At 49.0% G+C, this 25457-nt stretch overlaps 1 protein-coding gene across 3 annotated transcripts in view; it reads left to right on the plus strand.

Moving 5' to 3' along the window:
• JHY (junctional cadherin complex regulator) overlaps positions 1 to 25220 on the plus strand; it is a 71275-nt gene extending 46055 nt beyond the window's left edge. For all 3 annotated transcript variants that reach the window (XM_075327895.1, XM_075327897.1, XM_075327896.1), the window contains exons 4-8: positions 2809 to 3182; positions 4192 to 4402; positions 23152 to 23226; positions 24403 to 24528; positions 24696 to 25220. In XM_075327895.1, the coding sequence (XP_075184010.1) occupies positions 2809 to 3182; positions 4192 to 4402; positions 23152 to 23226; positions 24403 to 24528; positions 24696 to 24896 (987 nt within the window). In that variant the 3' untranslated portion in view covers positions 24897 to 25220. The remainder of the gene's footprint in view (positions 1 to 2808; positions 3183 to 4191; positions 4403 to 23151; positions 23227 to 24402; positions 24529 to 24695) is intronic.
• The last annotated feature ends 237 nt before the right edge of the window (positions 25221 to 25457 follow it).

The raw sequence follows: 25457 nt of genomic DNA on the forward strand, positions 1-25457 counted from the left end.
GGATAAGGAATGTACGAATCTCGGAAATATTTTTGAGTTGGAGGCGGCAGATTGTGTGACTTGAAAGAGAGCTCAGAGTCTAGAGTTACTCCCAGGCCGCGAGCACATGGCACTGGGGAAAGTGAGCAGCCAGTGACATTGATGGATAGGTTTGTTGGATTGGAGTGAGGAAGAGGAAAGACAATGAACTCTGTTTGTCCATGTTCAGGTTTAGAAATTGAGCAGAGAAAAAGGATGAAATAGCAGAAGTCATTGTGAGATTGTGGTTAGTAAGGAGAGATGTCAGGTCCAGAGCGGTAGATCTGCGTATCATCAGTGTAGAGGTGATACTGAAAGCCGTGGGACTCTATGAGCTGTCCCAGGCCGAAGGTGAAGATGGAGAAGAGAAGGGGTCCAAGAACTGAGCCTTGGGGGACACCGTCAGATAGAGGGCGAGGAAGGAAGTGGTGTGAGAGTGGGAGACGCTGAATGTCCGGTCTGTTAGGTATGAGGAGATCCAATATAGCGTAGAAGTAAATGGAGAGAGCCACACATGCATGACCCCCTGTTTATACCTAGTGGTGCAAGATTGGGCCTTATTCTTAAGATAGAAGCGTGCCCACCCCTGCGACCTGTCATATACTATGGACATGCCACAAATGTTAGCGATCAGAGTGCCCCTTTAAGTCACCCTCATCTTGGGAATGCCTTCTATGTGAGCAAAGAGACCTCTGTATAATGTGGGGGAAGGGGAGCGACAACTCCTGTGAGCCGTTCTCTGGCTCAGCCCTGTGGTTGTCACTTTCCTACATGTACCAGAATTTACCATCGATATCATACAAGCCGCACAGGCCTCTGAATCCCGAAATAATTCAGAAATCCACCCAGCTTTATGACTCCAGAATCCAATCGACAAGCAGACCCCCCATATTTGCATTTTGCTTCCATGTTTTGGAAATTTCATGCCATGTTTCGCTGGAGCTGAGTTTATCCAAATTCCGCAAAAGCATAATTGTTTCTTTCTCCCGGCGGTTTTCCGATGCTAAGTGCATTTCTGGGTTTGTTTTTAGGGCTCCTAATATTCTCCATAAAATGAACTTTTTAGTGTTTTCTTATTGTCTAAGAACCTTCTGTTTCTTTGAGAGAGAGAATGACGAGCAGACAAGCAATCTCACTCAGCCGTACTCCATGCGACTTGCTTTCCTACCTACAACATCACTTCAAAGGCAGGAACATAATGTACAATTTTTTAATGGCCCTAGACCAAGGCACTCAGACTCTCTGTGCACTACGGCTTGGCTCAGTATAAACACCTCATCCAGATTGTCTGCGCTTCCACAATAGTAGCCAAATGCAATTCGAGAAGCATGAGTCTTTGATGTCCCAGCTCCTAAGGCCGTTTCCTAGTCTGGGATAATGACATGACATGATTGCGGTCTTTGTTGTACCTTTTCTGTAGAGAAGCAATTATGGGCCTCAATTTAACAGAATAGACATTACACAGCTTATGATGCTCAAAATGCAATTTCATTTGATCATTTTCTCAATTTGATTGGTATTAATAGAACAGTTCACAAACAGGCAAGCAGAGGTTGCGTCCTGTTCCTCTTTTCAAAGGGCTAATGCAGAAGTATGTATCATACTGGCCCCGTAAACTACATCTCTACTGATACAATGTGTCTTCCAGAAGAACACGCGCTCCATAGACAATGGCACCAACCAAGGCGGAGGGATGGAGACGGGGGTTATTGAATTTCTGGTACATAAATTGCGCTGGACAGGAATCACTTAATGCATAATAGGTGCTAATTGACTGTTTCTGTGATGAAGACCACCCAGAGTCATGACTAGATCACACCGTGGATGGAAATAGTGGTGGTGGTCCTACAAGAATAAAAAAAAGTGCTGATGAGTAGATGGAAAACTTTTCTCCAATCTGGCTGCCAATGGTGAGGAATCTTATAGCTGCAATGCTCCTCTGGGTAATACTCAAATTGTCTCTTCAGGGAGGAAGGAGACAAAGTCTAGCGCCACCTATTGGAAGTAGCAATCCAAAAAGTCAAGTGGCCCTTTAATAAGCCTTTTCCTATGACCTAGGATTTATACCAGATCAGAACCTCAATTTGCAGACACAGTGTTTCAGGATGATTTTCCCTCGTCAGTGCAAAGTATGAGATCTGCTCTGGCTGAATGAGAAGCTGTACTGGGGTCTAAGAGGAAAACTTTTCACCTTGCGGAGACTGACAAACCAATCTGGCTGTTAGTGGTGAGGAGTCTTATAGCTGCAATGCTCCTCAGATCTCATATTTTGCACTGACGAGGGACAATCATCCCCCGAAACACCGTGTCTGCAAATTGAGGTTCTGATCTTGCATAAATCCTAGGTCATATAAAAAGGCTTGTTAAAGGGCCACTTTTGACTTTTAGGATTGCTACTTCCAATAGGTGGCGCTAGCGTTTGTCTCCTTCCTCCCTGAAGAAACAATTTGATGAGTAGATGGAAATGGTGCAATATTCCTGACACCCCATCATTTATCCATCGATGTCCCACTAGGCAGAAAGGTTGGACGACCATCAGTGGTGGACTGTATATTTTGTAGGATGAAGCTCTGCTGGGGTCCAGGAGGTGACATGGCAGCATGTCCTACCTGGATGTATGTCACGTGTGAAGACTTTCACTCTTCTGATCCTGCTGGTCTCCTACAGGGGTGACATGGAAGAGGGTCTCCCACTACAGGTTTATACCCGTGGATATCTCAGTGTTAGTGTCGCCATTAACCCATTAAGCCTAGTTCCTAATTGGGTCTTAATTCATTGACTCTTTTCTAGGACAATGAGAAGTCAGATTTTCAGCCAGCGGAGGACGAATCCCACCTGAGGAAAGAAGCAAAATTATCTGAATCCATGGAAGAATCAGGATTATCCGGGAGCTGGATCCAAAAGAAAACTGCCCAAGATATACATGCGACAGCTGCTTTACAGTGGGACAGGAGGGCGGTCTGGGAGTATGACCACCAATACATGACCGTCCCTTCTAACCCTGAGAGATACCGGGATTCTCTGAGTTTTGAGGGTCACTATTCCCCTGAAGAACTTCTCCAGATGCATAATGATGGATTATATCACCGCATCAGACGTGGCCGTCACGTAGCGGAGACCATGGAGGAAGCAGAAGACCTGATGGAGATGTACATGTACCCCAGGTGAGGAGGAATGGTGTGACTGCTCACTTTAGTCAAAACTAATTCATGTCCTGGTGCAGGAGGCGCTACATCACATAGGGACTCAAAGACCACCTAATAAAGACCCCCTTGCTCATGCTCCGGCCGCTGAACACAGTGTATACAGTTTGCCCAGATTGTTTCTTAAGAATTAAGCAATTAAAAACTGAAGCATCATTTACAAAAAACAGGACCCCCTTTAATTAGCAGGATGTGGGGATTTACATAAAGGGGTGTCTAGTGAAAGATAGTGATGGGTCACCAATATCTGATCGGTGGGGTCCAGCATATTTGAGAATAGGAGCTGTTGCTCTTCTGCAGGACCCGGCAGTGGCGGCTACAAATTCAATGGCCCAGATTCGTTAAGTCAGGTGGATTTTGCGCCGCTCTTGACGAGGAGATGTTCTGGAGTCAGACACTCCTGATTCATGAAGAGGCGCAGCGTCATCATTAATCAGGAGCATCTGACGAGTGTCGTGTGCCTCACCACAAAGCTTACTCCAGGCGGGGACTGCGGTAAGATTGTTGGCATAAGCAATGTCACCACTCGTCATGAATTTGAAGAGCAGGATTGTCACGCCCGTGTATCACCCCAGGTCCAACCGCTTTGTTGGATCTGGTGAAAATGGCGTGAGACCACCAGAAGTCGCAACATTTCACCGCAGCCTCCACTTGTGCCAAACTTTTGTGACTTTTCACTCTTTGAATTCTGGCATAGAAGCTTTGATGAATCGGCCCCAATATGTCTACAGCGTCTGCAGCTGATGTCTGATCACAATTATGGGCTGTACATAGATCAGTGATCATCAGAATGATTCATTAAGGGTTTACAATGTGACGTGAAAAATATTGTCTGTCCATGATTTTTTGATAAAGTGTCCAGGAAAAGTAAAAAATCAAGATGGCGCCCTGCTGTGAATGGATGCAGTAATGTCCGTGGAGCCAATGCAGCCACCATCTTTAGAACATGATTGTGTATTTTTCTATTAAGGTTTTCTCAGGTTGGAGCTTTGACCTCTCTAGACCCGGGAATCATCTGTATCGCCCGCAATGACGCCCCCCGACATGGCCAGATATTCCCACAGACGCAAGCAGCAATATCCAGCGGTGAGCCTGAACCCGGAGCCCAGGACAAAGGCGGCAACCAGAAAACCAGATCGGGCTCTTCAGGGATGAGGAAGAAGGAAGGAAGACATCAAAAGGTAAAATCCTTATAAAATCCAAGTGTGAACTGACCCGGGCCTGTGGCCCTCACAACCCTTTCCAGGAGCCTGCCCCAGACGCTGTCATTGCTGATGGGCGCAGACTTTACTTTTAGATGTGCTTAGCCTCAGGTTGTGATTAGTGATTCAATTAATCTGACAGCGTCCGATTACCTGACATCAGGGGAGAGCAGCGTACGCCACTGTGCACAGAACCCACTGAGCCACGCAGATATATTAGTAGCCGAAATCCTTATGATACACATAGGAGACATTTATGGCTACTAGGAGGCAGCCATTGGGAAACCTCCTCTCTGCAGCCTTTAAAGAGGATGGGCCCTTTCAGAAAATGTTTACTGGTATGGACAGTTCGTTGTAAAAAACTAAACCACTTTATTCACCCTCCCCAGGTCCAGCGCTGCAGCGAATCAGTGGCTCATACATATATTTGGGCAGAGCTGCTGAACTCTGTGATTGGCTGCAGCAATGTCAGAGTAACGTCACTGCTGCAGCCAACCTGAGACCATGACAGTGCTGGATACTCAGTGCCGGACCCCAGTAGGGTGAGTATAGCACAGAACTGTTCATATCAGGAAAGCAGAGTACACGGGATCCGGGATTCCTGAATGGTATAACTCGTAGCCCTCAGCCCATATAATGGCTACAAGCGTGGATATGAGAAAGCCAGGGGACACATCCAGTTCAATCTGTAGTAGCGGCCATATTGGTTGTCACCCAGCTTTCCTAAAAGCAGATACAACAAAGTCGCAGTACTGAGCATTAGAATAGTATCTTCCCGATGTGGACGGGGAGGAGGATGTGTGCAGCGCTGCCGTCCTGCGGGTCCTCTACTACTTCTCCACTCTCCTGCCTGGAGTCAGTCCACGATGCAGACGCTTCTGGGCCAGTTGCAGGCATGTTACAGCAGTGCGGACAGTGAGGGCACTCCACACCCACTGGCATCAGCTCCTCCATTCAGCGCCCCCTGCAGGCTGCATTCAGACACTGTTCTCCTTTGGCTACCATGCACAATGCAAACTTTGCAAAATAAAAAAAAAATACTGACTATTTGTTTATGCTGAACACTACAAACAGCAAAAAAACCACTACAATCCTTTATCGGGTATCTACGATTTGGTTGCAAAAATTTCTGCACCATTCCTGCATTTCTTGGCAGAAAAACACAGCTCAAAAACATTGAATGCGTTTTTTTATTGCTTTCAATGGTAAAAAGCGCAGATAAAAACGCTGAAAGAATTAACGCTGCAGATTATTTTCTGCACCAAATCTGTAAGGAAAAAATGCAAAATGTGTAGAAACCTTCAGGTCTCTCATTGACTTTGCTGGTATAAGGATTCGCTTGCAGTTTTCACAAAACTGCATTAAAAAAACGCATCAAAAATCGCAATAAATGTGCACTGTGTGCACATAGCCTCATGGACTGCCTCTGAATTTACAGATGGTTGGCAACCCAGGTTAGCCCGAGCGTGGTCTCTTCTTCAGGGGCCCCATAGTGGCCGCATGGGCTGCCTGAATGTGATGTTCGGATCCTGTGTCTATCAGACGAGTCTCCTTCTTGCGCCTCTCATCACCAACAACATTCGTCTTGAGTATCTCATGTACCGACATAATGAGAGGTTCACGATAAATCCAAGTACACTTCACATTAGCAGCGTTTACACTTACCTGCAGCAGCGGCCGCTCCGAGGCTGCGGACACGTCATTACCTGCTGCACGCGCTCTGCCATGTGTAACAAGCAGCTGGTGAATCACCTACATAACAGCATGGAGGATTATTAGGAAAGTAAGGGCCCCATACACAAGAGGACAGTCAGCTTCAGCCAGTCCGAATGGACCTGGCGCAAAAATTTGGACCTGCCCCCACCGCATAATGGTCAGATGTAGCGTTCTAAAGCCTACAAAATCATAAGTGTTGCCCCCCTCCATCTTCATTATGCAGTTGCCCCCCTCCATTTTCATTATGCAATTCATTAAGCAATGTCCCCCATCCTGGGTCCCTTACTGGTACACATGTCCCCCATCCTGGGCCCCCTCCTGTTATATATGTCCCCAATTCTGGTATATATCTTCTCCATCGTGGTATATATGTCTCCCATGCTGGGCCCATTCCTTGAATGTATGTTCCATCCTGGGCCCCTTCCTGGAATATATGTCCCCTTCTCGTATATATGTCCACCATCCTGGTATATGTGTGGCGCCCCTGACCTGGTCAGGCACCACTGAGTACTGCACCCATGCTGGGGACAGTACAATACAGGTAATCCAGAAGGCTGACCGAGGTGTGACTACACAGGCGCATAGTGATCAGGTCTCACACATGTACCTATGAGAGGACCCCTGGGGATCCCAGGAGGGGGAAAAGCCTTCACCTCCACTGGAATAGTGGAGGGGGCCAAAAGCCTCCATCTCCTCTCAAGGGGTGTGGTAAGAGAGCCTGGTTGCTAGGTGGCGTAGGCAAGAACAGGAGAGGAGGAGCAGTGAGCCGGTTCAGTGCAGAGTCCAGGGAGCTCCGAGGAGAGCTGACCCCTTCCCCTGGGCTGTTGCAGTCTGACAGCGCCCGCGCAGTGGCTACCGACGGGGGAGAACGGTCACTTAGGAGGGCTACCCGAAACCCATCTCCAGCTAGAGAGAGAGCACAGAGTGGGAAGTAAGGAGACTGCTAGGGAGTACCAGGCCCAAACGGGCGGCAGATCCCGGAGCGGGGATAGATCCACCTTTCCCTGCTAAACCTGCCGGTGTGGGGCCCTCAAAGCCCACACCACAACACCCAAAAGCCGCAGCCACGTAGCCACAGTTAGGGCCCATAGTTCACAGGAGGCAAGCAGCTGGAGTGATCTGGCCCAGGCAACAAGCAAACGGCAAACGAAGGGGAGAGAGGCTTCAGCAACTTCCCTGGGTGACCCCCATAGGGACTAAAAGTCGGGGTTACCCCAAACCACCAAGGGCTAAGGAAGGCGAGTTGGTAGTCACCATCAGAAGTCAGCCTGAAGGATACCTGGTTCCCGCCTGGTTCATCCCAGCTACGCCCGGGTTACTCACCCTGCCACCTGAAGTGAGTAAAACCCCTGAAAGACATCCTGCGTGTGTGGAGTTATTCTGCGCCTTGTGGTACTACGCACCTACACAGGGCCCTGGGGCTTGCCTCACTCTCAGGAGGCTATTCCAACTAACTGCACTCACCATCAGCCCCAGGCGTCCCTCAACCTGCAGTGGCGGTCCCCACTGACCGCAATACTGAGAGTGGCGTCACGACAAATAGAAGATTCCCTACCGGTGACAAGATCCAGACTGACAGCGGAGTCCCTGAAGGTAATGCACCGACACAGCGTGCCCGGGGCTCGACATATGTCCCCATCCTGGGCCCCTTCCTGTATATGTCCCCTTCCTGGTATATACTGTGTATATCCCCATCCTGGTATATATGTTCCCCATCCTGGTATATATGTCACCATTGTGGCCCCTTCCTGGTATATTTCCCTGTCCTGGGCCCCTTTCTGGTATATATAAAATGCATACAGCTGCACACTGAAAAAGCCAAAAATGTACAAGGGAAAATATGGCACTGCATTACTGCAAAAGAGAGATATTTAGTTTATGTATTGGCCAATGCATGTAAGCCCAGAAACTAACGGCAAGGTATATCTCTGTAATCCGGGAACCTAACTTAAATTCTACTATCTAGGTTAAAAACATCCGTGTCTGGGCAAAACGCCACTATTTGGACTACAAACCTCCATGTATAGGCGGCTAGGCTCCTACTACAATGGTTATGAACACAGCCAGGTCTTAGGGCAGAGTGCTCAGTCAGAAAGAGACTCACTAGAAATATCTAAAAACTGACCCGCACATCCAACAAATGTGCACAGGTGCTAACTGAAAAAACATAGTAACTATAAAATGCATACAGCTGCACACATTTGCTGGATGTGCGGGTCAGTTTTTTGATATTACTAGTGAGTCTTTTTCTGACTGAGCACTCCGCCCTAAGACCTGGCTGTGTTCATAACCATTCAAAAAACACAAAAACCTGAGCTGAAACAATGTTCAGTAAACATGCAACATTAAGCATGTGAATTGCAGCCTTAAGACTAGAAAAAACCAAGGAGAAAAATTGTATGAAAAATACCCTGAATATAAATAAATAAATTGCAAGTGCTTAATAACAGGGTACTTAGTGTATACATTTTTGCAAAAAGGTAAAAAGCTGTCTCACCTCGTCACGGTGTACCCATCTGAGACAGTCCCTAACCTACTGAAGTTAAAAACATTATCAATACCTGACTTGTGTCATGTCAGAACTCCAATATGGATGGTGGCAAGTGGTTAGCTGTGTCCCAGATAAAATACACAGCAAAGTGAGACGCAATCAGCTGTTCAGTCTCAGTACTAGGAGGGCTGCACCCCCAACTTGCAACCAAGCAAGAAAACATACAAAAAACACAAAAACCTGAGCTGAAACAATGTTCAGTAAACATGCAACATTAAGCATGTGAATTGCAGCCTTAAGACTAGAAAAAACCAAGGAGAAAAATTGTATGAAAAATACCCTGAATATAAATAAATAAATTGCAAGTGCTTAATAACAGGGTACTTAGTGTATACATTTTTGCAAAAAGGTAAAAAGCTGTCTCACCTCGTCACGGTGTACCCATCTGAGACAGTCCCTAACCTACTGAAGTTAAAAACATTATCAATACCTGACTTGTGTCATGTCAGAACTCCAATATGGATGGTGGCAAGTGGTTAGCTGTGTCCCAGATAAAATACACAGCAAAGTGAGACGCAATCAGCTGTTCAGTCTCAGTACTAGGAGGGCTGCACCCCCAACTTGCAACCAAGCAAGAAAACATACAAAAAACACAAAAATCTGAGCTGAAACAATGTTCAGTAAACATGCAACATTAAGCATGTGAATTGCAGCCTTAAGACTAGAAAAAACCAAGGAGAAAAATTGTATGAAAAATACCCTGAATATAAATAAATAAATTGCAAGTGCGTTTTTTGTATGTTTTCTTGCTTGGTTGCAAGTTGGGGGTGCAGCCCTCCTAGTACTGAGACTGAACAGCTGATTGCGTCTCACTTTGCTGTGTATTTTATCTGGGACACAGCTAACCACTTGCCACCATCCATATTGGAGTTCTGACATGACACAAGTCAGGTATTGATAATGTTTTTAACTTCAGTAGGTTAGGGACTGTCTCAGATGGGTACACCGTGACGAGGTGAGACAGCTTTTTACCTTTTTGCAAAAATGTATACACTAAGTACCCTGTTATTAAGCACTTGCAATTTATTTATTTATATTCAGGGTATTTTTCATACAATTTTTCTCCTTGGTTTTTTCTAGTCTTAAGGCTGCAATTCACATGCTTAATGTTGCATGTTTACTGAACATTGTTTCAGCTCAGGTTTTTGTGTTTTTTGTATGTTTTCTTGCTTGGTTGCAAGTTGGGGGTGCAGCCCTCCTAGTACTGAGACTGAACAGCTGATTGCGTCTCACTTTGCTGTGTATTTTATCTGGGACACAGCTAACCACTTGCCACCATCCATATTGGAGTTCTGACATGACACAAGTCAGGTATTGATAATGTTTTTAACTTCAGTAGGTTAGGGACTGTCTCAGATGGGTACACCGTGACGAGGTGAGACAGCTTTTTACCTTTTTGCAAAAATGTATACACTAAGTACCCTGTTATTAAGCACTTGCAATTTATTTATTTATATTCAGGGTATTTTTCATACAATTTTTCTCCTTGGTTTTTTCTAGTCTTAAGGCTGCAATTCACATGCTTAATGTTGCATGTTTACTGAACATTGTTTCAGCTCAGGTTTTTTGTGTTTTTTGTATGTTTTCTTGCTTGGTTGCAAGTTGGGGGTGCAGCCCTCCTAGTACTGAGACTGAACAGCTGATTGCGTCTCACTTTGCTGTGTATTTTATCTGGGACACAGCTAACCACTTGCCACCATCCATATTGGAGTTCTGACATGACACAAGTCAGGTATTGATAATGTTTTTAACTTCAGTAGGTTAGGGACTGTCTCAGATGGGTACACCGTGACGAGGTGAGACAGCTTTTTACCTTTTTGCAAAAATGTATACACTAAGTACCCTGTTATTAAGCACTTGCAATTTATTTATTTATATTCAGGGTATTTTTCATACAATTTTTCTCCTTGGTTTTTTGTGTTCATAACCATTGTAGCAGGAGCCTAGCCGCCTATACATGGAGGTTTGTAGTCCAAATAGTGGCGTTTTGCCCAGACACGGATGTTTTTAACCTAGATAGTGGAATTTAAGTTAGGTTCCCGGATTACAGAGATATACCTTGCCGTTGGTTTCCAGGCTTACATGCATTGGCCAATACATAAACTAAATTTCTTTGTCGCTCCATTGGGAGACCCAGACAATTGGGTGTATAGCTTCTGCCTCCGGAGGCCACACAAAGTATTACACTTAAAAGTGTAAAGCCCCTCCCCTTCTGCCTATACACCCCCCGTGCCTCACGGGCTCCTCAGTTTTTATGCTTTGTGCGAAGGAGGCACACATGCACGCATAGCTCCACAATTTAGTCAGCAGCAGCTGCTGACTATATCGGATGGAAGAAAAGAGGGCCCATAACAGGGCCCCCGGCATGCTCCCTTCTCACCCCACTCTGGTCGGCGGTGCTGTTAAGGTTGAGGTACCCATTGCGGGTACATAGGCAGGAGCCACATGCTGTTTTCCTTCCCCATCCCTTATGGGCTCTGGGTGAAGTGGGATCCTAATCGGTCTCCAGGCACTGGGACCGTGCTCCCTCCGCAGCCCCTGGGGGAATCTGCTGGACAGGAGCCGAGTATCGTCAGGGACAAGGCCCTGCTACTGTGAGGTACTCTGTGTCCCCTTGGGGACGGCGCATGGAGCGCTTGTGTTATACACGCTGCAGCACTGCTGGGTGTGTTAGTGCGCCGGGACTACCGCGCTGACCGCGCTTGTTTGCCGGCCGCGCTTATAACTTTAGTCCCCGGCTTCTGCAGCCTAGTACCGCATACTCCCGCCCCCGGGCCTGCCAGTCAGGGGAAGGGCGGGACGCTGCACTGGACGTCAGCGCTGACGGCTGGAGCATACTTTGTATCCTCCTCCCCCCTCACTGAGCACCGTGGGGCACCAGATTCCCGCACTTTCTAGGGCACGCCCACGGCCCCCTCCTCCTCACAGAACGCCAGCAGCCATTCCTGTCAGCACTTCTGAAGCTGGAGAGGAGAGACAACACGACTCTGGGAGGCCCAGGCAGGGAATCTGGTGGTCACACAACCGCTTTGGGCGGTCGGTAAGCCGCACCTGTTACTAGGTGCTGGCCCCCCTGGGTGCCGAAGTGTATATATATATATATACTTATATGCTATACATTTACTCTGTACGGTCGCACTGTTGGTTTTTGGCTATATACCCTCCCGGATTGTACTCAGAGGAGACAACAGCATGTCGTCCGCAAAAAGCAAGGGTGCCAAAGCACAGGCTTACTTTGCAACCTGTACCTCATGTGCAGCTATGCTACCGGCAGGTTCCACCTACCCTCATTGTGTGCAATGCTCGGCCCCTGTGGCACTTACTCAGCCGGAGCCCCTGCCACTGGTGGCCCAGGTGGAACCACCTGCTACCACTGTCCAGGTGACAGGGACGGAGTTTGCAGTATTCGCTGACAAACTTTCTGAGTCTATGGATAAATGGTCTGCTAAGATACTAGAAGCCTTGCAGTCCAGACCGGTAACACAGGCCCCGGGCACTGTTGAATCATTGACCCCAGGCCTCCCTCGGTTGGAGCAGCAAAGTGCTCCTGGGGTGACTCATAGGTCCCAAGGTGAGGTCTCCGACACGGACCGCAGTCCCAGACCGCCTAAGCGGGCTCGCTGGGAGCTTCCCTCGACTTCATCACACTGCTCAGGGTCTCAGCAGGAGGACTCTCTAGAGGATGAAGCGGAGGTGGCAGATCAGGATTCTGATCCTGAGGCCGCTCTCAACCTAGATACACCTTAAAGAGACGCCATAGTGAATGACCTTATAGCGTCCATCAATCAGGTGTTGGATATTTCTCCCCCAGCTCCTACAATTGAGGAGTCAGCTTCTCAGCAGGAGAAATTCCGTTTTAGGTTTCCCAAGCGTACAATGAGTACGTTTCTGGATCACTCCGACTTCAGAGAGGCAGTCCAGAAACACCGAGCTTGTCCAGATAAGCGCTTTTCTAAGCGCCTTAAGGACACACGTTATCCCTTCCCCCCTGACGTTGTCAAGGGTTGGGCTCAGTGTCCCAAGGTGGATCCTCCAGTCTCCAGACTGGCGGCTAGATCCATAGTTGCAGTGGAAGATGGGGCTTCACTCAAAGATGCCACTGACAGACAGATGGAGCTCTGGTTGAAATCCATCTATGAAGCTATCTGCGCGTCTTTTGCTCCAGCATTCGCAGCCGTATGGGCACTCCAAGCTATCTAAGCTTGTCAGTCTGAGATTAATGCAGTCACACGTGCCTCTGCTCCGCAGGTGGTGTCCTTAACCTCTCAGGCGTCGGCGTTTGCGTCCTACGCCATTAATGCTGTCCTGGACTCTGCGAGCCGTACGGCGGTAGCATCCGCCAATTCGGTGGCAGTCCGCAGGGCCATGTGGCTACGTGAATGGAAGGCAGACTCTGCTTCCAAAAAGTTCTTAACCGGTTTGCCATTTTCTGGCGACCACCTGTTTGGTGAGCGATTGGATGAAATCATTAAACAATCCAAGGGAAAGGACTCATCCTTACCCCAGTCCAAACCAAACAGACCTCAACAACGGAAGGTACAATCGAGGTTTCGGTCCTTTCGGCCCGCGGGCAGGTCTCAATTCTCCTCGTCCAACAGGCCACAGAAGGGTCAGGGGAACTCCGATTCATGGCGGTCTAAGTCACGTCCTAAAAAGACCGCCGAAGGAACCGCTCCCAAAGCGGCCTCCTCATGACTTTCGGCCTCTTCAAACCGCATCCTCGGTCGGTGGCAGGCTCTCCCGCTTTTGCGACGCCTGGCTGCCACAGGTACAAGACCGTTGGGTGAGAGACATTCTGTCTCACGGTTACAGGATAGAGTTCAGCTCTCGTCCTCTGACTCGATTCTTCAGAACATCTCCGCCCCCCTAGCGAGCCGATGCTCTTCTTCAGGCGGTGAGCACTCTGAAGGCAGAAGGAGTGGTGATCCCTGTTCCTCTTCAGCAACAGGGTCACGGTTTTTACTCCAACTTGTTTGTGGTGCCAAAAAAGGACGGATCTTTCCGTCCTGTTCTGGACCTAAAACTGCTCAACAAACACGTAAAAACCAGGCGGTTCCGGATGGAATCGCTCCGCTCCGTCATCGCCTCAATGTCCCAAGGAGATTTCCTAGCATCAATCGACATCAAAGATGCTTATCTCCACGTACCGATTGCACCAGAGCATCAGCGCTTCCTGCGCTTCGCCATAGGGGACGAACACCTTCAGTTCGTGGCACTGCCTTTCGGCCTGGCGACAGCCCCACGGGTTTTCACCAAGGTCATGGCAACAGTGGTAGCAGTCCTACACTCTCAGGGACACTCGGTGATCCCTTACTTAGACGATCTGCTTGTCAAGGCACCCTCTCGAGTGGCATGCCAACACAGCCTGAACATTGCTCTGGAGACTCTCCAGAGATTCGGGTGGATCATCAATTTCCCAAAGTCAAATCTGACACCGGCCCAATCACTGACATATCTTGGCATGGAGTTTCATACTCTCTCAGCGATAGTGAAGCTTCCGCTGGACAAACAGCGTTCACTACAGACAGGGGTGCAATCTCTCCTTCAAGGCCAGTCACACCCCTTGAGGCGCCTCATGCACTTCCTAGGGAAGATGGTGGCAGCAATGGAGGCAGTTCCTTTTGCGCAGTTTCATCTGCGTCCACTTCAATGGGACATTCTCCGCAAATGGGACAGGAAGTCGACGTCCCTCGACAGGAACGTCTCCCTTTCTCAGGCAGCCAAAGCCTCCCTTCGGTGGTGGCTTCTTCCCACTTCATTGTCGAAGGGGAAATCCTTCCTACCCCCATCCTGGGCGGTGGTCACGACGGACGCGAGTCTGTCAGGGTGGGGAGCGGTCTTTCTCCACCACAGGGCTCAGGGTACCTGGACTCAGCCAGAGTCCTCCCTTCAGATCAATGTTCTGGAGATAAGGGCAGTGTATCTTGCCCTAAAGGCGTTCCAGCCGTGGCTGGAAGGCAAGCAGATCCGAATTCAGTCGGACAACTCCACCGCGGTGGCATACATCAACCACCAAGGCGGAACACGCAGTCGGCAAGCCTTCCAGGAAGTCCGGCGGATTCTGCTGTGGGTGGAAGCCACAGCCTCCACCATATCCGCAGTTCACATCCCGGGCGTAGAAAACTGGGAAGCAGACTTTCTCAGTCGCCAGGGCATGGACGCAGGGGAATGGTCCCTTCACCCGGACGTGTTTCAAGAGATCTGTTGCCGCTGGGGGATGCCGGACGTCGACCTAATGGCGTCCCGGCACAACAACAAGGTCCCGGCATTCATGGCACGGTCTCAAGATCACAGAGCTCTGGCGGCAGACGCCTTAGTTCAGGATTGGTCGCAGTTTCAACTGCCTTATGTGTTTCCTCCTCTGGCACTGCTGCCCAGAGTGTTACGCAAGATCAGGTCCGACTGCCGCCGCGCCATCCTCGTCGCTCCAGACTGGCCGAGGAGGTCGTGGTACCCGGATCTGTGGCATCTCACGGTGGGCCAACCGTGGGCACTACCAGACCGACCAGACTTGCTGTCTCAAGGGCCGTTTTTCCATCTGAATTCTGCTGCCCTCAACCTGACTGTGTGGCCATTGAGTCCTGGATCCTAGCGTCTTCAGGGTTATCTCAAGAGGTCATTGCCACTATGAGACAGGCTAGGAAACCAACGTCCGCCAAGATCTACCACAGGACGTGGAGGATATTCTTATCCTGGTGCTCTGATCAGGGTTTTACTCCATGGCCATTTGCCTTGCCCACTTTTCTTTCCTTTCTTCAATCCGGATTGGAAAAGGGTTTGTCGCTCGGCTCCCTTAAGGGACAAGTCTCAGCGCTCTCTGTGTTTTTTCAGAAGCGCCTAGCCAGACTTCCACAGGTACGCACGTTCCTGCAGGGGGTTTGTCACATAGTCCCTCCTTACAAGCGGCCGTTAGAACCCTGGGATCTGAACAGGGTGCTAAAGGCTCTTCAGAAACCACCTTTCGAGCCAATGAAGGATATTTCTCTTTCTCGCCTTTCGCAGAAAGTGGTCTTCCTAGTAGCAGTCACATCACTTCGGAGAGTGTCTGAGCTAGCAGCGCTGTCATGCAAAGGCCCTTTCCTGGTGTTTCACCAGGACAAGGTGGTTCTGCGTCCGGTTCCGGAATTTCTCCCTAAGGTGGTATCCCCCTTTCATCTCAATCAGGATATCTCCTTACCCTCTTTTTGTCCTCATCCAGTTCACCAATGTGAAAAGGATTTGCACTTGTTAGATCTGGTGAGAGCACTCAGACTCTACATTTCTCGTACGGCGCCCCTGCGCCGCTCGGATGCACTCTTTGTCCTTGTCGCTGGCCAGCGTAAAGGGTCACAGGCTTCCAAATCAACCCTGGCTCGGTGGATCAAGGAACCAATTCTCGAAGCCTACCGTTCTTCTGGGCTTCCGGTTCCCTCAGGGCTGAAGGCCCATTCTACCAGAGCCGTGGGTGCGTCCTGGGCTTTGCGGCACCAGGCTACGGCTCAGCAGGTGTGTCAGGCGGCTACCTGGTCGAGCCTGCACACTTTCACGAAACACTATCAGGTGCATACCTATGCTTCGGCAGATGCCAGCCTAGGTAGGCGAGTCCTTCAGGCGGCGGTTGCCCACCTGTAGGAAGGGGCCGTTTTACGGCTCTATTACGAGGTATTATTTTACCCACCCAGGGACTGCTTTTGGACGTCCCAATTGTCTGGGTCTCCCAATGGAGCGACAAAGAAGAAGGGAATTTTGTTTACTTACCGTAAATTCCTTTTCTTCTAGCTCCAATTGGGAGACCCAGCACCCGCCCTGTTCCCTTTGGGCTGTTCTTTGTGTACACATGTTGTTCATGTTGAATGGTTTTCAGTTCTCCGAACTTCCTTCGGATTGAATTTACTTTAGACCAATTTATAAGTTTCCTCCTTCCTGCTTTTGCATCAAAACTGAGGAGCCCGTGAGGCACAGGGGGTGTATAGGCAGAAGGGGAGGGGCTTAACACTTTTAAGTGTAATACTTTGTGTGGCCTCCGGAGGCAGAAGCTATACACCCAATTGTCTGGGTCTCCCAATTGGAGCTAGAAGAAAAGGAATTTACGGTAAGTAACAAAATTCCCTTCATCTCTCCTTTGCAGTAATGCAGTGCTATATTTTCCCTTGTACATTTTTGGCTTTTTCAGTGTGCAGCTGTATGCATTTTATAGTTACTATGTTTTTTTAAGTTAGCACCTGTTCACATTTGTTGGATGTGCGGTCAGTTTTTTAGACCTTTCTGGTATATGTCCCCATTGTGGGCCTCTTCCTGATATATTTCCCTGTCCTGGGCCCCTTGCTTATATATATGTCCCCATCCTGGAATATATATCCTGACTGATATACTGTATGTTACCTGTGCTGATACACTGTAACATAACAGGGGCTGGCATAGATTTGTGCTGTATATTATGACAATTTGCATTAAATACCATAATAATTTGCCACGTGACCTTCCACTAAGTCCCTTCCACTTGTTGGCGTGAGAGGAAAAAATGGAAAAAGTAACACATTTTGAAGGCAGTGTGATGTGAGACGGAACGTAGAACTTTTTTCCATTCTACTTTTTCTATAATTAGGATCCTCTCTTGGTGTAAAATCATGACCAAATCTGCACTGTGTAAATATGGCCTAAGAGACATTAATAAAATGGTTCATTCCCGGGCCCCAATTCAAAGTCTTCACTAGGAGCCCAAATTGTCACATGCCGCTCCCCGTCCTGCCGTTCTCCGGTGACGGCTCAGACGCTGCCATCTTGGTCCTTCCAGTACAGGGACACCGGGTGGTAGCTAGTGGGGTACGGGGGGGAAGGGGGGGGGTGTAACAGGCTAATGCCTCTGGACATGGGGTTATGGGGTGTAGACGTCTGCCCTATCCCATGTAATGATACAATGGAGATAAAGATCTGATGTAATTCTGCTTTTTCTTGTTTTTATCTAATCTTTTTTTTTTTTTTCAACCTACCTAAAAATGGAAAAGAATCCTCAGTGACCCGTGACCCATGATCTGGAGTTTCGGTTCTGTCCTCTTGCAGCCTCCAGGCGTCGTGTAACCTTCTCCCCCCGCAGCGTTTTGGACCGGTCGGCTCATTTTTTTCCATAAATTAATCTATATACAGTATATTCTGTGAAATCCAAGCTTCATTAGGAGAGAACTTTCTTGTAGCCGCCGCGCTCATGTGAGATATAAAGAGGAGATATTATAGTAACCTGCCGCCAGCGTTACATCTCTCCGCGCTGACATTATCGCTATTAACTCCTCGCCAGCCTGAGTAATGAGATGATAGCCCCATCATCTGCAGCGTTGTGATCACACACCGGAGATTAGAAGACGGAGCAGCCGCCATAAAACTACTAATACTCACAAATTATGTTATCAGGGAAACTATCACCCCCCCATCGGGGCTCACACAGTCCTGACAGAGGGTCGGGGGGAGCGAGAAAACATGATGGATGCAGGAAACCAGCCATAAACCATCACCACAGGGCAGAGGAGGATTGTCAGCACTGCTACATTGTAACAAACCCTCAGCCAATAGAAATATTCACGATATATGCGTCCATCCTGCAGATATGCTTCCATTCACTGACAGCAAACAAAAGCAAGTGTAAGGATCTGAGCGACTGTGATAAAGGTCAGATAGTAGTGTCTAGAGGACTGGCTCATCTCCAAAACATGGTCTTCTGGGGTGTTCCCAGTATATGGCACATCTCGTGATGTGTTACCGGTATACAGCGGATTTTGTGGGATGATCAGAGCCCTAATCTCACATCATCCAGTCTGTCAGGAATTGGATGAAAAGAGAAGGATCCGCACAAGCCTCATATACAGAAGATCTGGGATCAGGAGACAGAAGGATCCGCACAAGCCTCATATACAGAAGATCAGGGATCAGGAGACAGAAGGATCCGCACAAGCCTCATACACAGAAGATCCGGGGTCAGGAGACAGAAGGATCCACACAAGCCTCATACACAGAAGATCTGGGGTCAAGAGACAGAAGGATCCACACAAGTCTCATACACAGAAGATCTGGGGTCAAGAGACAGAAGGATCCGCACAAGCCTCATACACAGAAGATCAGGGATCAGGAGACAGAAGGATCCACACAAGCCTCATACACAGAAGATCTGGGGTCAAGAGACAGAAGGATCCGCACAAGCCTCATACACAGAAGATCTGGCATCAGGAGACAGAAGGATCCGCACAAGTCTCATACACAGAAGATCTGGAATCAAGAGACAAGGATCCGCACAAGCCTCATACACAGAAGATCTGGGGTCAAGAGACAGAAGGATCCGCACAAGCCTCATACACAGAAGATCAGGGGTCATCTCTCCAAGATGTTTGGAACGATCTTCTGCTGAGATCCTCCATAACCATTGTACAAGTGACGAGAAAAGTTGATGTGATCACCGACCACTGAGGATGAAGGTGGGCAGCCACCGAATACTGAGGACGGAGGAGATGGGCGGTCATTGAATACTGAGGACGGAGGAGACGGGCGGTCACTGAATACTGAGGACGGAGGAGACGGGCGGTCACTGAATACTGAGGACGGAGGAGACGGGCGGTCACTGAATACTGAGGACGGAGGAGACGGGCGGTCACTGAATACTGAGGACGGAGGAGACGGGCGGTCACTGAATACTGAGGACGGAGGAGACGGGCAATCACTGAATACTGAGGACAGAGGAGACGGGCGGTCACTGAATACTGAGGACGGAGGAGACGGGCGGTCACTGAATACTGAGGACGGAGGAGACGGGCGGTCACTGAATACTGAGGACGGAGGAGACGGGCGGTCACTGAATACTGAGGACGGAGGAGACGGGCGGTCACTGAATACTGAGGACGGAGGAGACGGGCGGTCACTGAATACTGAGGACGGAGGAGACGGGCGGTCACTGAATACTGAGGACGGAGGAGACGGGCGGTCACTGAATACTGAGGACGGAGGAGACGGGCGGTCACTGAATACTGAGGACGGAGGAGACGGGCGGTCACTGAATACTGAGGACGGAGGAGACGGGCAATCACTGAATACTGAGGACGGAGGAGACGGGCGGTCACTGAATACTGAGGACGGAGGAGACGGGCGGTCACTGAATACTGAGGACGGAGGAGACGGGCGGTCACTGAATACTGAGGACGGAGGAGACGGGCGGTCACTGAATACTGAGGACGGAGGAGACGGGCGGTCACTGAATACTGAGGACGGAGGAGACGGGCGGTCACTGAATACTGAGGACGGAGGAGACGGGCGGTCACTAAATATTGAGGACAGAGGAGACGGGCGGTCACTGAATACTGAGGATGGAGGAGACGGGCGGTCACTGAATACTGAGGACGGAGGAGACGGCGGTCACTGAATACTGAGGACGGAGGAGACGGGCGGTCACTGAATACTGAAGACGGAGGAGACGGGCGGTCACTGAATACTGAGGACGGAGGAGACGGGCGGTCACTGAATACTGAGGACGGAGGAGACGGGCGGTCACTGAATACTGAGGACGGAGGAGACGGGCGGTCACTGAATACTGAGGACGGAGGAGACGGGCGGTCACTGAATACTGAGGACGGAGGAGACGGGCGGTCACTAAATATTGAGGACAGAGGAGACGGGCGGTCACTGAATACTGAGGATGGAGGAGACGGGCGGTCACTGAATACTGAGGACGGAGGAGACGGCGGTCACTGAATACTGAGGACGGAGGAGACGGGCGGTCACTGAATACTGAGGACGGAGGAGACGGGCGGTCACTGAATACTGAGGACGGAGGAGACGGGCGGTCACTGAATACTGAGGACAGAGGAGACGGGCGGTCACTGAATACTGAGGACGGAGGAGACGGGCGGTCACTAAATATTGAGGACAGAGGAGACGGGCGGTCACTGAATACTGAGGACGGAGGAGACGGGCGGTCACTGAATACTGAGGACGGAGGAGACGGCGGTCACTGAATACTGAGGACGGAGGAGACGGGCGGTCACTGAATACTGAGGACGGAGGAGACGGGCGGTCACTGAATACTGAGGACGGAGGAGACGGGCGGTCACTGAATACTGAGGACGGAGGAGACGGGCGGTCACTGAATACTGAGGACAGAGGAGACGGGCGGTCACTGAATACTGAGGACGGAGGAGACGGGCGGTCACTAAATATTGAGGACGGAGGAGACGGGCGGTCACTGAATACTGAGGATGGAGGAGACGGGCGGTCACTGAATACTGAGGACGGAGGAGACGGCGGTCACTGAATACTGAGGACGGAGGAGACGGGCGGTCACTGAATACTGAGGACGGAGGAGACGGGCGGTCACTGAATACTGAGGACAGAGGAGACGGGCGGTCACTGAATATTGAGGAGATTTACATTTCTCTTTTGTTCATTCACTTTGCATTTTGTTTATTGATAATAATAGTGTATTCTCTTCTTCTGCAGTTACTGTATTTCCACATCTTCCTAAAGATTATATTCATATTTAACTTCGGTATCTAGAAGTGTCAGACGGGTGGATGGGATCAGTACGGGCTGAGTATCACTGCGCTCTCCTCCGCTCGCCCGGCTGCCGCTCGCTGCAGATTATTGACTTACATTAATGTATGTTATTGAGTGTTCCTGCCTGGGGTGTTATTACAGCCGCCCGACATCCACTGCGGCCTCCACCCGAAGGGCGAGAGCCGCCACCAGAAGAGGCGTTCCAGGGAATATCACCATCCAGCAATGCTTCTCCGAGAATGTGTCATACGTGAGCTTAGATACACAACTCTGCAAAGAGCACCACACACGATAGGATTAGATACACAGTGCTGCAGACAATATACGTATGATAGGATTAGATACACGGCTTAGCAAATCCAGTCTATATAAACAACCTGGCATTCTGCACCATGAGCGCACAGCGCCACCTAGGGACTCTTCCCATACATAAAGTCATGGCCAAAAGTGTTGGCACCCTTGAAATTGTTCCACAAAATGAAGTATTTCTCCCAGAAAATTATTGTACTTGCCAGTTTTATTACACACGTTTATTCCCTTTGTGTGTATTGGAACAACACAAAAAAACAAACAAACAGAAAAAAGGCAAATTGGACATAATTTCATACAAAAGAAACTCCAAACATGGTCCAGACACAATTGTTGTCCCCTCCTCTTAATATTTAGTTGTATCTTCTGGAATAAATCCCTTCCATCAGTCGCCTCCTGCACCCGTCCACAGCTTCTTCCTCCTCTCACCTGGAGTCTCAGACTCTTCTTTATAAACGTCTCCAGGTCTCTCATATCTGAAGGCGTCTCTTCTCCTCTCTTCTTCTCTCCTCATCTCTCCTCTTCTCTATTCTTCTCTCCTCATCTCTCCTCTTCTCTCTTCTTCTCTCCTCATCTCTCCTCTTCTCTATTCTTCTCTCCTCATCTCTCCTCTTCTCTCTTCTTCTCTCCTCATCTCTCCTCTCTTCTCCTAATTTTCAGATCTCTCCACAGGTGTCAATGTGATTTAGATCCGGACTCATTGCGACCTCTTCAGAACTCTCCAGCGCTTTGTTTCCATCCATTTCTGGGGCTTCTTGAAGTGTTTGGGGTCATTGTCCTGTTGGAAGACCCCCAACCTAGGACGCACACCCAGCTTTCTGACCATGGGCCCTACATTGCCACCCAGTATCATCTGGTAATCTTCAGATTTCATGATTCTTAGCGCACAGTCAAGACCCCCAGTGTCAGAAGCAGCAAAACATCTCTAGCCTCCACCATATGTGACTGTAGGTGCTGTGATCTTTACTTTCTAGGCCTCATTCTGTTTTTTGAAAACAGTATAATGATTCGCTTTACCATAAAGCTCTATCTTGGTCTCCTCTGTCCACAAGACGCTTTCCCAGAAGGATTTTGGTTTCTCTCATACATTTTGGCTTTTTTCTGTCTTGGTGTCAGCACTGGGGTCCTCCTGGGTCTCCTCCATAGTGTTTCATGTCATTCAGATGTGGACGGATAGGTTGCACTGACACTGATGCCCCCTGAGCTTCAGGATGGCTGGAATTTCTCTGGACCTTGATTGGGGCCTATCCACCATCCGGACTATCCTGCGTTACAGCCTTTCATCAGTTTTTCTCTGCCGTCCACGTTTAGGGAGATTTCCATGTTGCCCACACAGGTGAGTCTGATCAAGCATCACATGCTGGAGGTTATTTTCCCACAATTTTGGAAAGGTGCCAACAGTTTTGTCCGGCTTATTTTGGGGGTTTTGTGTGAAATTTTCTATGTTTAGTTTTTTTGTGTTGTTCCAATACACACAAAGGAAATAATCATGTGCATGACAAATCATATGTAATTGCAATAATTTTCTATGAGAAATACTTCATTTTCTGAAACAATGTTAAGGGTGCCAACACTTTTGGCCATGACTGTACGTAGTGTGAGACACCTCTATGTGATGATCACAGTTTTCATGATTTTATTCTAGAGGTTGAAATCGTTCCTCAATCAAGAGGTGAAGTTAGGAGGACTGGGACCGGCACACGCCGTCAGCGAGGAGAAGGTGAGATACATCTGCACGCTGTGTACTGTGCTAACCTCTGACCTTACTCCCCCGTACCGCTATATAGTGACCCCACTACACACATTGCAGTCTGTGACCCCGCTCCACACTTACCATCGGAAAGAGGGAGACATACCGCAGACGGTTTTATTTTACGCTAAGCCAGTACCCTACTGTCTGCTGTACTGTCCCCCGGCCACACAGAAATATTCTCCTAGAGAAGCCCATACTGCACATTACTGTAGGACACCACTTTTATGGCCCCTATTTATGATCCTCACAGTGCCCCGCACCCCCACACACAGTACATTGTCCTCCACATGGTATGAATCCCCCATACAACCATCCCACCGGCCTGTGTGTCCTGCTCCTCTGCTACGGAGCTGGACTCAGCTGACAGTCACATGACCTGAACGGAGCTGGACTCTGCTGACAGTCACATGACCTGAACGGTGCTGGACTCTGCTGACAGTCACATGACCTGAACGGTGCTGGACTCTACTGACAGTCACATGACCTGAACGGTGCTGGACTCTGCTGACAGTCACATGACCTGAACGGTGCTGGACTCTGCTGACAGTCACATGACCTGAACGGAGCTGGACTCTGCTGACAGTCACATGACCTGAAAGACATTCCTTGCATGTCTTTCAAGGAGTTTGTGTACTACTTGGACAACGCTTTATGAATCCCTATTTTTGTCCCCCAAAGTAAAGTAATAACCCATATACTCCCCTCTGGTGCCGACGTCTTTCACTCCCAGGGCTCACATGACATTGATATATGTTACGTGATCCCTGCGGCCCCGCTGGCTTTACTCTCCTTTTCTTTGGACAAGTCAAGACATCAAGAGGTATTGGAGGGCAGCTGGTGCAGTAAGGGTGTACTTACTTTCTCACACACTGCCTTGTTTTTAGTAAATAATGACACTATGTAATTTATTATGTGGGTCTCTTCAAAGTCTTAGGATTGATGACGGGATGTTCATCCCCATCTTGGCGAGGTCCTGAGGACGCACACCGCCCCTGCAGTCACTCTCTTTGCATTTGTGCAGGGCCGCCCGTGTGTGAGATGGGAGTACCGATGTTTCACCATGAGAGGCCTTTGTGGAAGTTTTCTCCATGTATGAATGCTGGTGAATGTTCTCACCTTCATGACCCAATGCTCAATTTCCAGAAAGAACAGCTGAAGCAGCAGAAGGAATACGCCAAAGAGATCCTCGAGTGGAACCGCAGCAAGCCGGCAAAACCGCGGGAAATCCCGGTGACTGTGACCGACAAGGACAAGAGCACGCGGCAGAAGGTGCGAGGCCATCACCTACTCACATAGCTACACTGACAGTACTTATAGATGATTAATAGTGGTGGCTACGGTCATGTGACCAGCAATTCATCAACCAAACCCGGGGGCTCGTCCACCATACTAACAACAATGTAACCAAACTGTTATTGTGTGTCTGTCTCTTTAAGAGCCTGGAGTACGCCAAGAAGGTTCCGCGACCGCAGCCTGTACCCAAAGTGTCCAATGAGAAGAGCGCGAGCGTCCCCGAGAAGCGAGCGATGAGTTGCGAGTCTCTGCTCCCACAGATGAAGCTACTCGAGGATCTGCAGCTCAGGCACGAGAAGGAGAAGATGGCGGTGGCCGCCCTGAACGCCCTCCATATCCTCTAAGTGACCTGCATGGTAGGAGAAGTCTACACGAGGCTGCAAAATAGGGGCAGCAGACACCTCCTGAGCTCCAAAGTCAACACACTGGGTGGTGCTGACAACCATGGAGCCAGAAATGTGCTCACACCTGTTGTTACTTCCCCTCCCCCATAGGAAGAATGGTATTCCCCCTCCTTGGACGGGATGCACGCCTAAATTCAGGCTCTGACACTAAGCATTGTGCTCCTCAGGTGTTAAGAGAAGAAAACGTTTCTCCCGGGTGATTTTACCTTTGATGTGATAATGTGTGGAGGACGCACGCTTGTTACATGTGCAAAATAAAAATATCCGCAGACACCGCCTCTCACATCTAGAATTTTATTAATCTTCATTTTTACCTCATTTTACTATATTTGGCTTTTGAAATTTATGGAAAACGTAAAAAGTTCAAGCTACAGTGATATTTTATCATGAATTTGGGCATTTAAGTAGAAGCAGCAATGGAGATTCCCTCATCTCAAACTATTTATTGAGATAAAAGCCAATAGTGGCCGGTATACCCCCCAAAATACCCCCCCCCAAAAT

Source organism: Anomaloglossus baeobatrachus, chromosome 11 (assembly GCF_048569485.1).
Source record: "Anomaloglossus baeobatrachus isolate aAnoBae1 chromosome 11, aAnoBae1.hap1, whole genome shotgun sequence".
Taxonomy (NCBI): Eukaryota; Metazoa; Chordata; class Amphibia; order Anura; family Aromobatidae; genus Anomaloglossus; species Anomaloglossus baeobatrachus.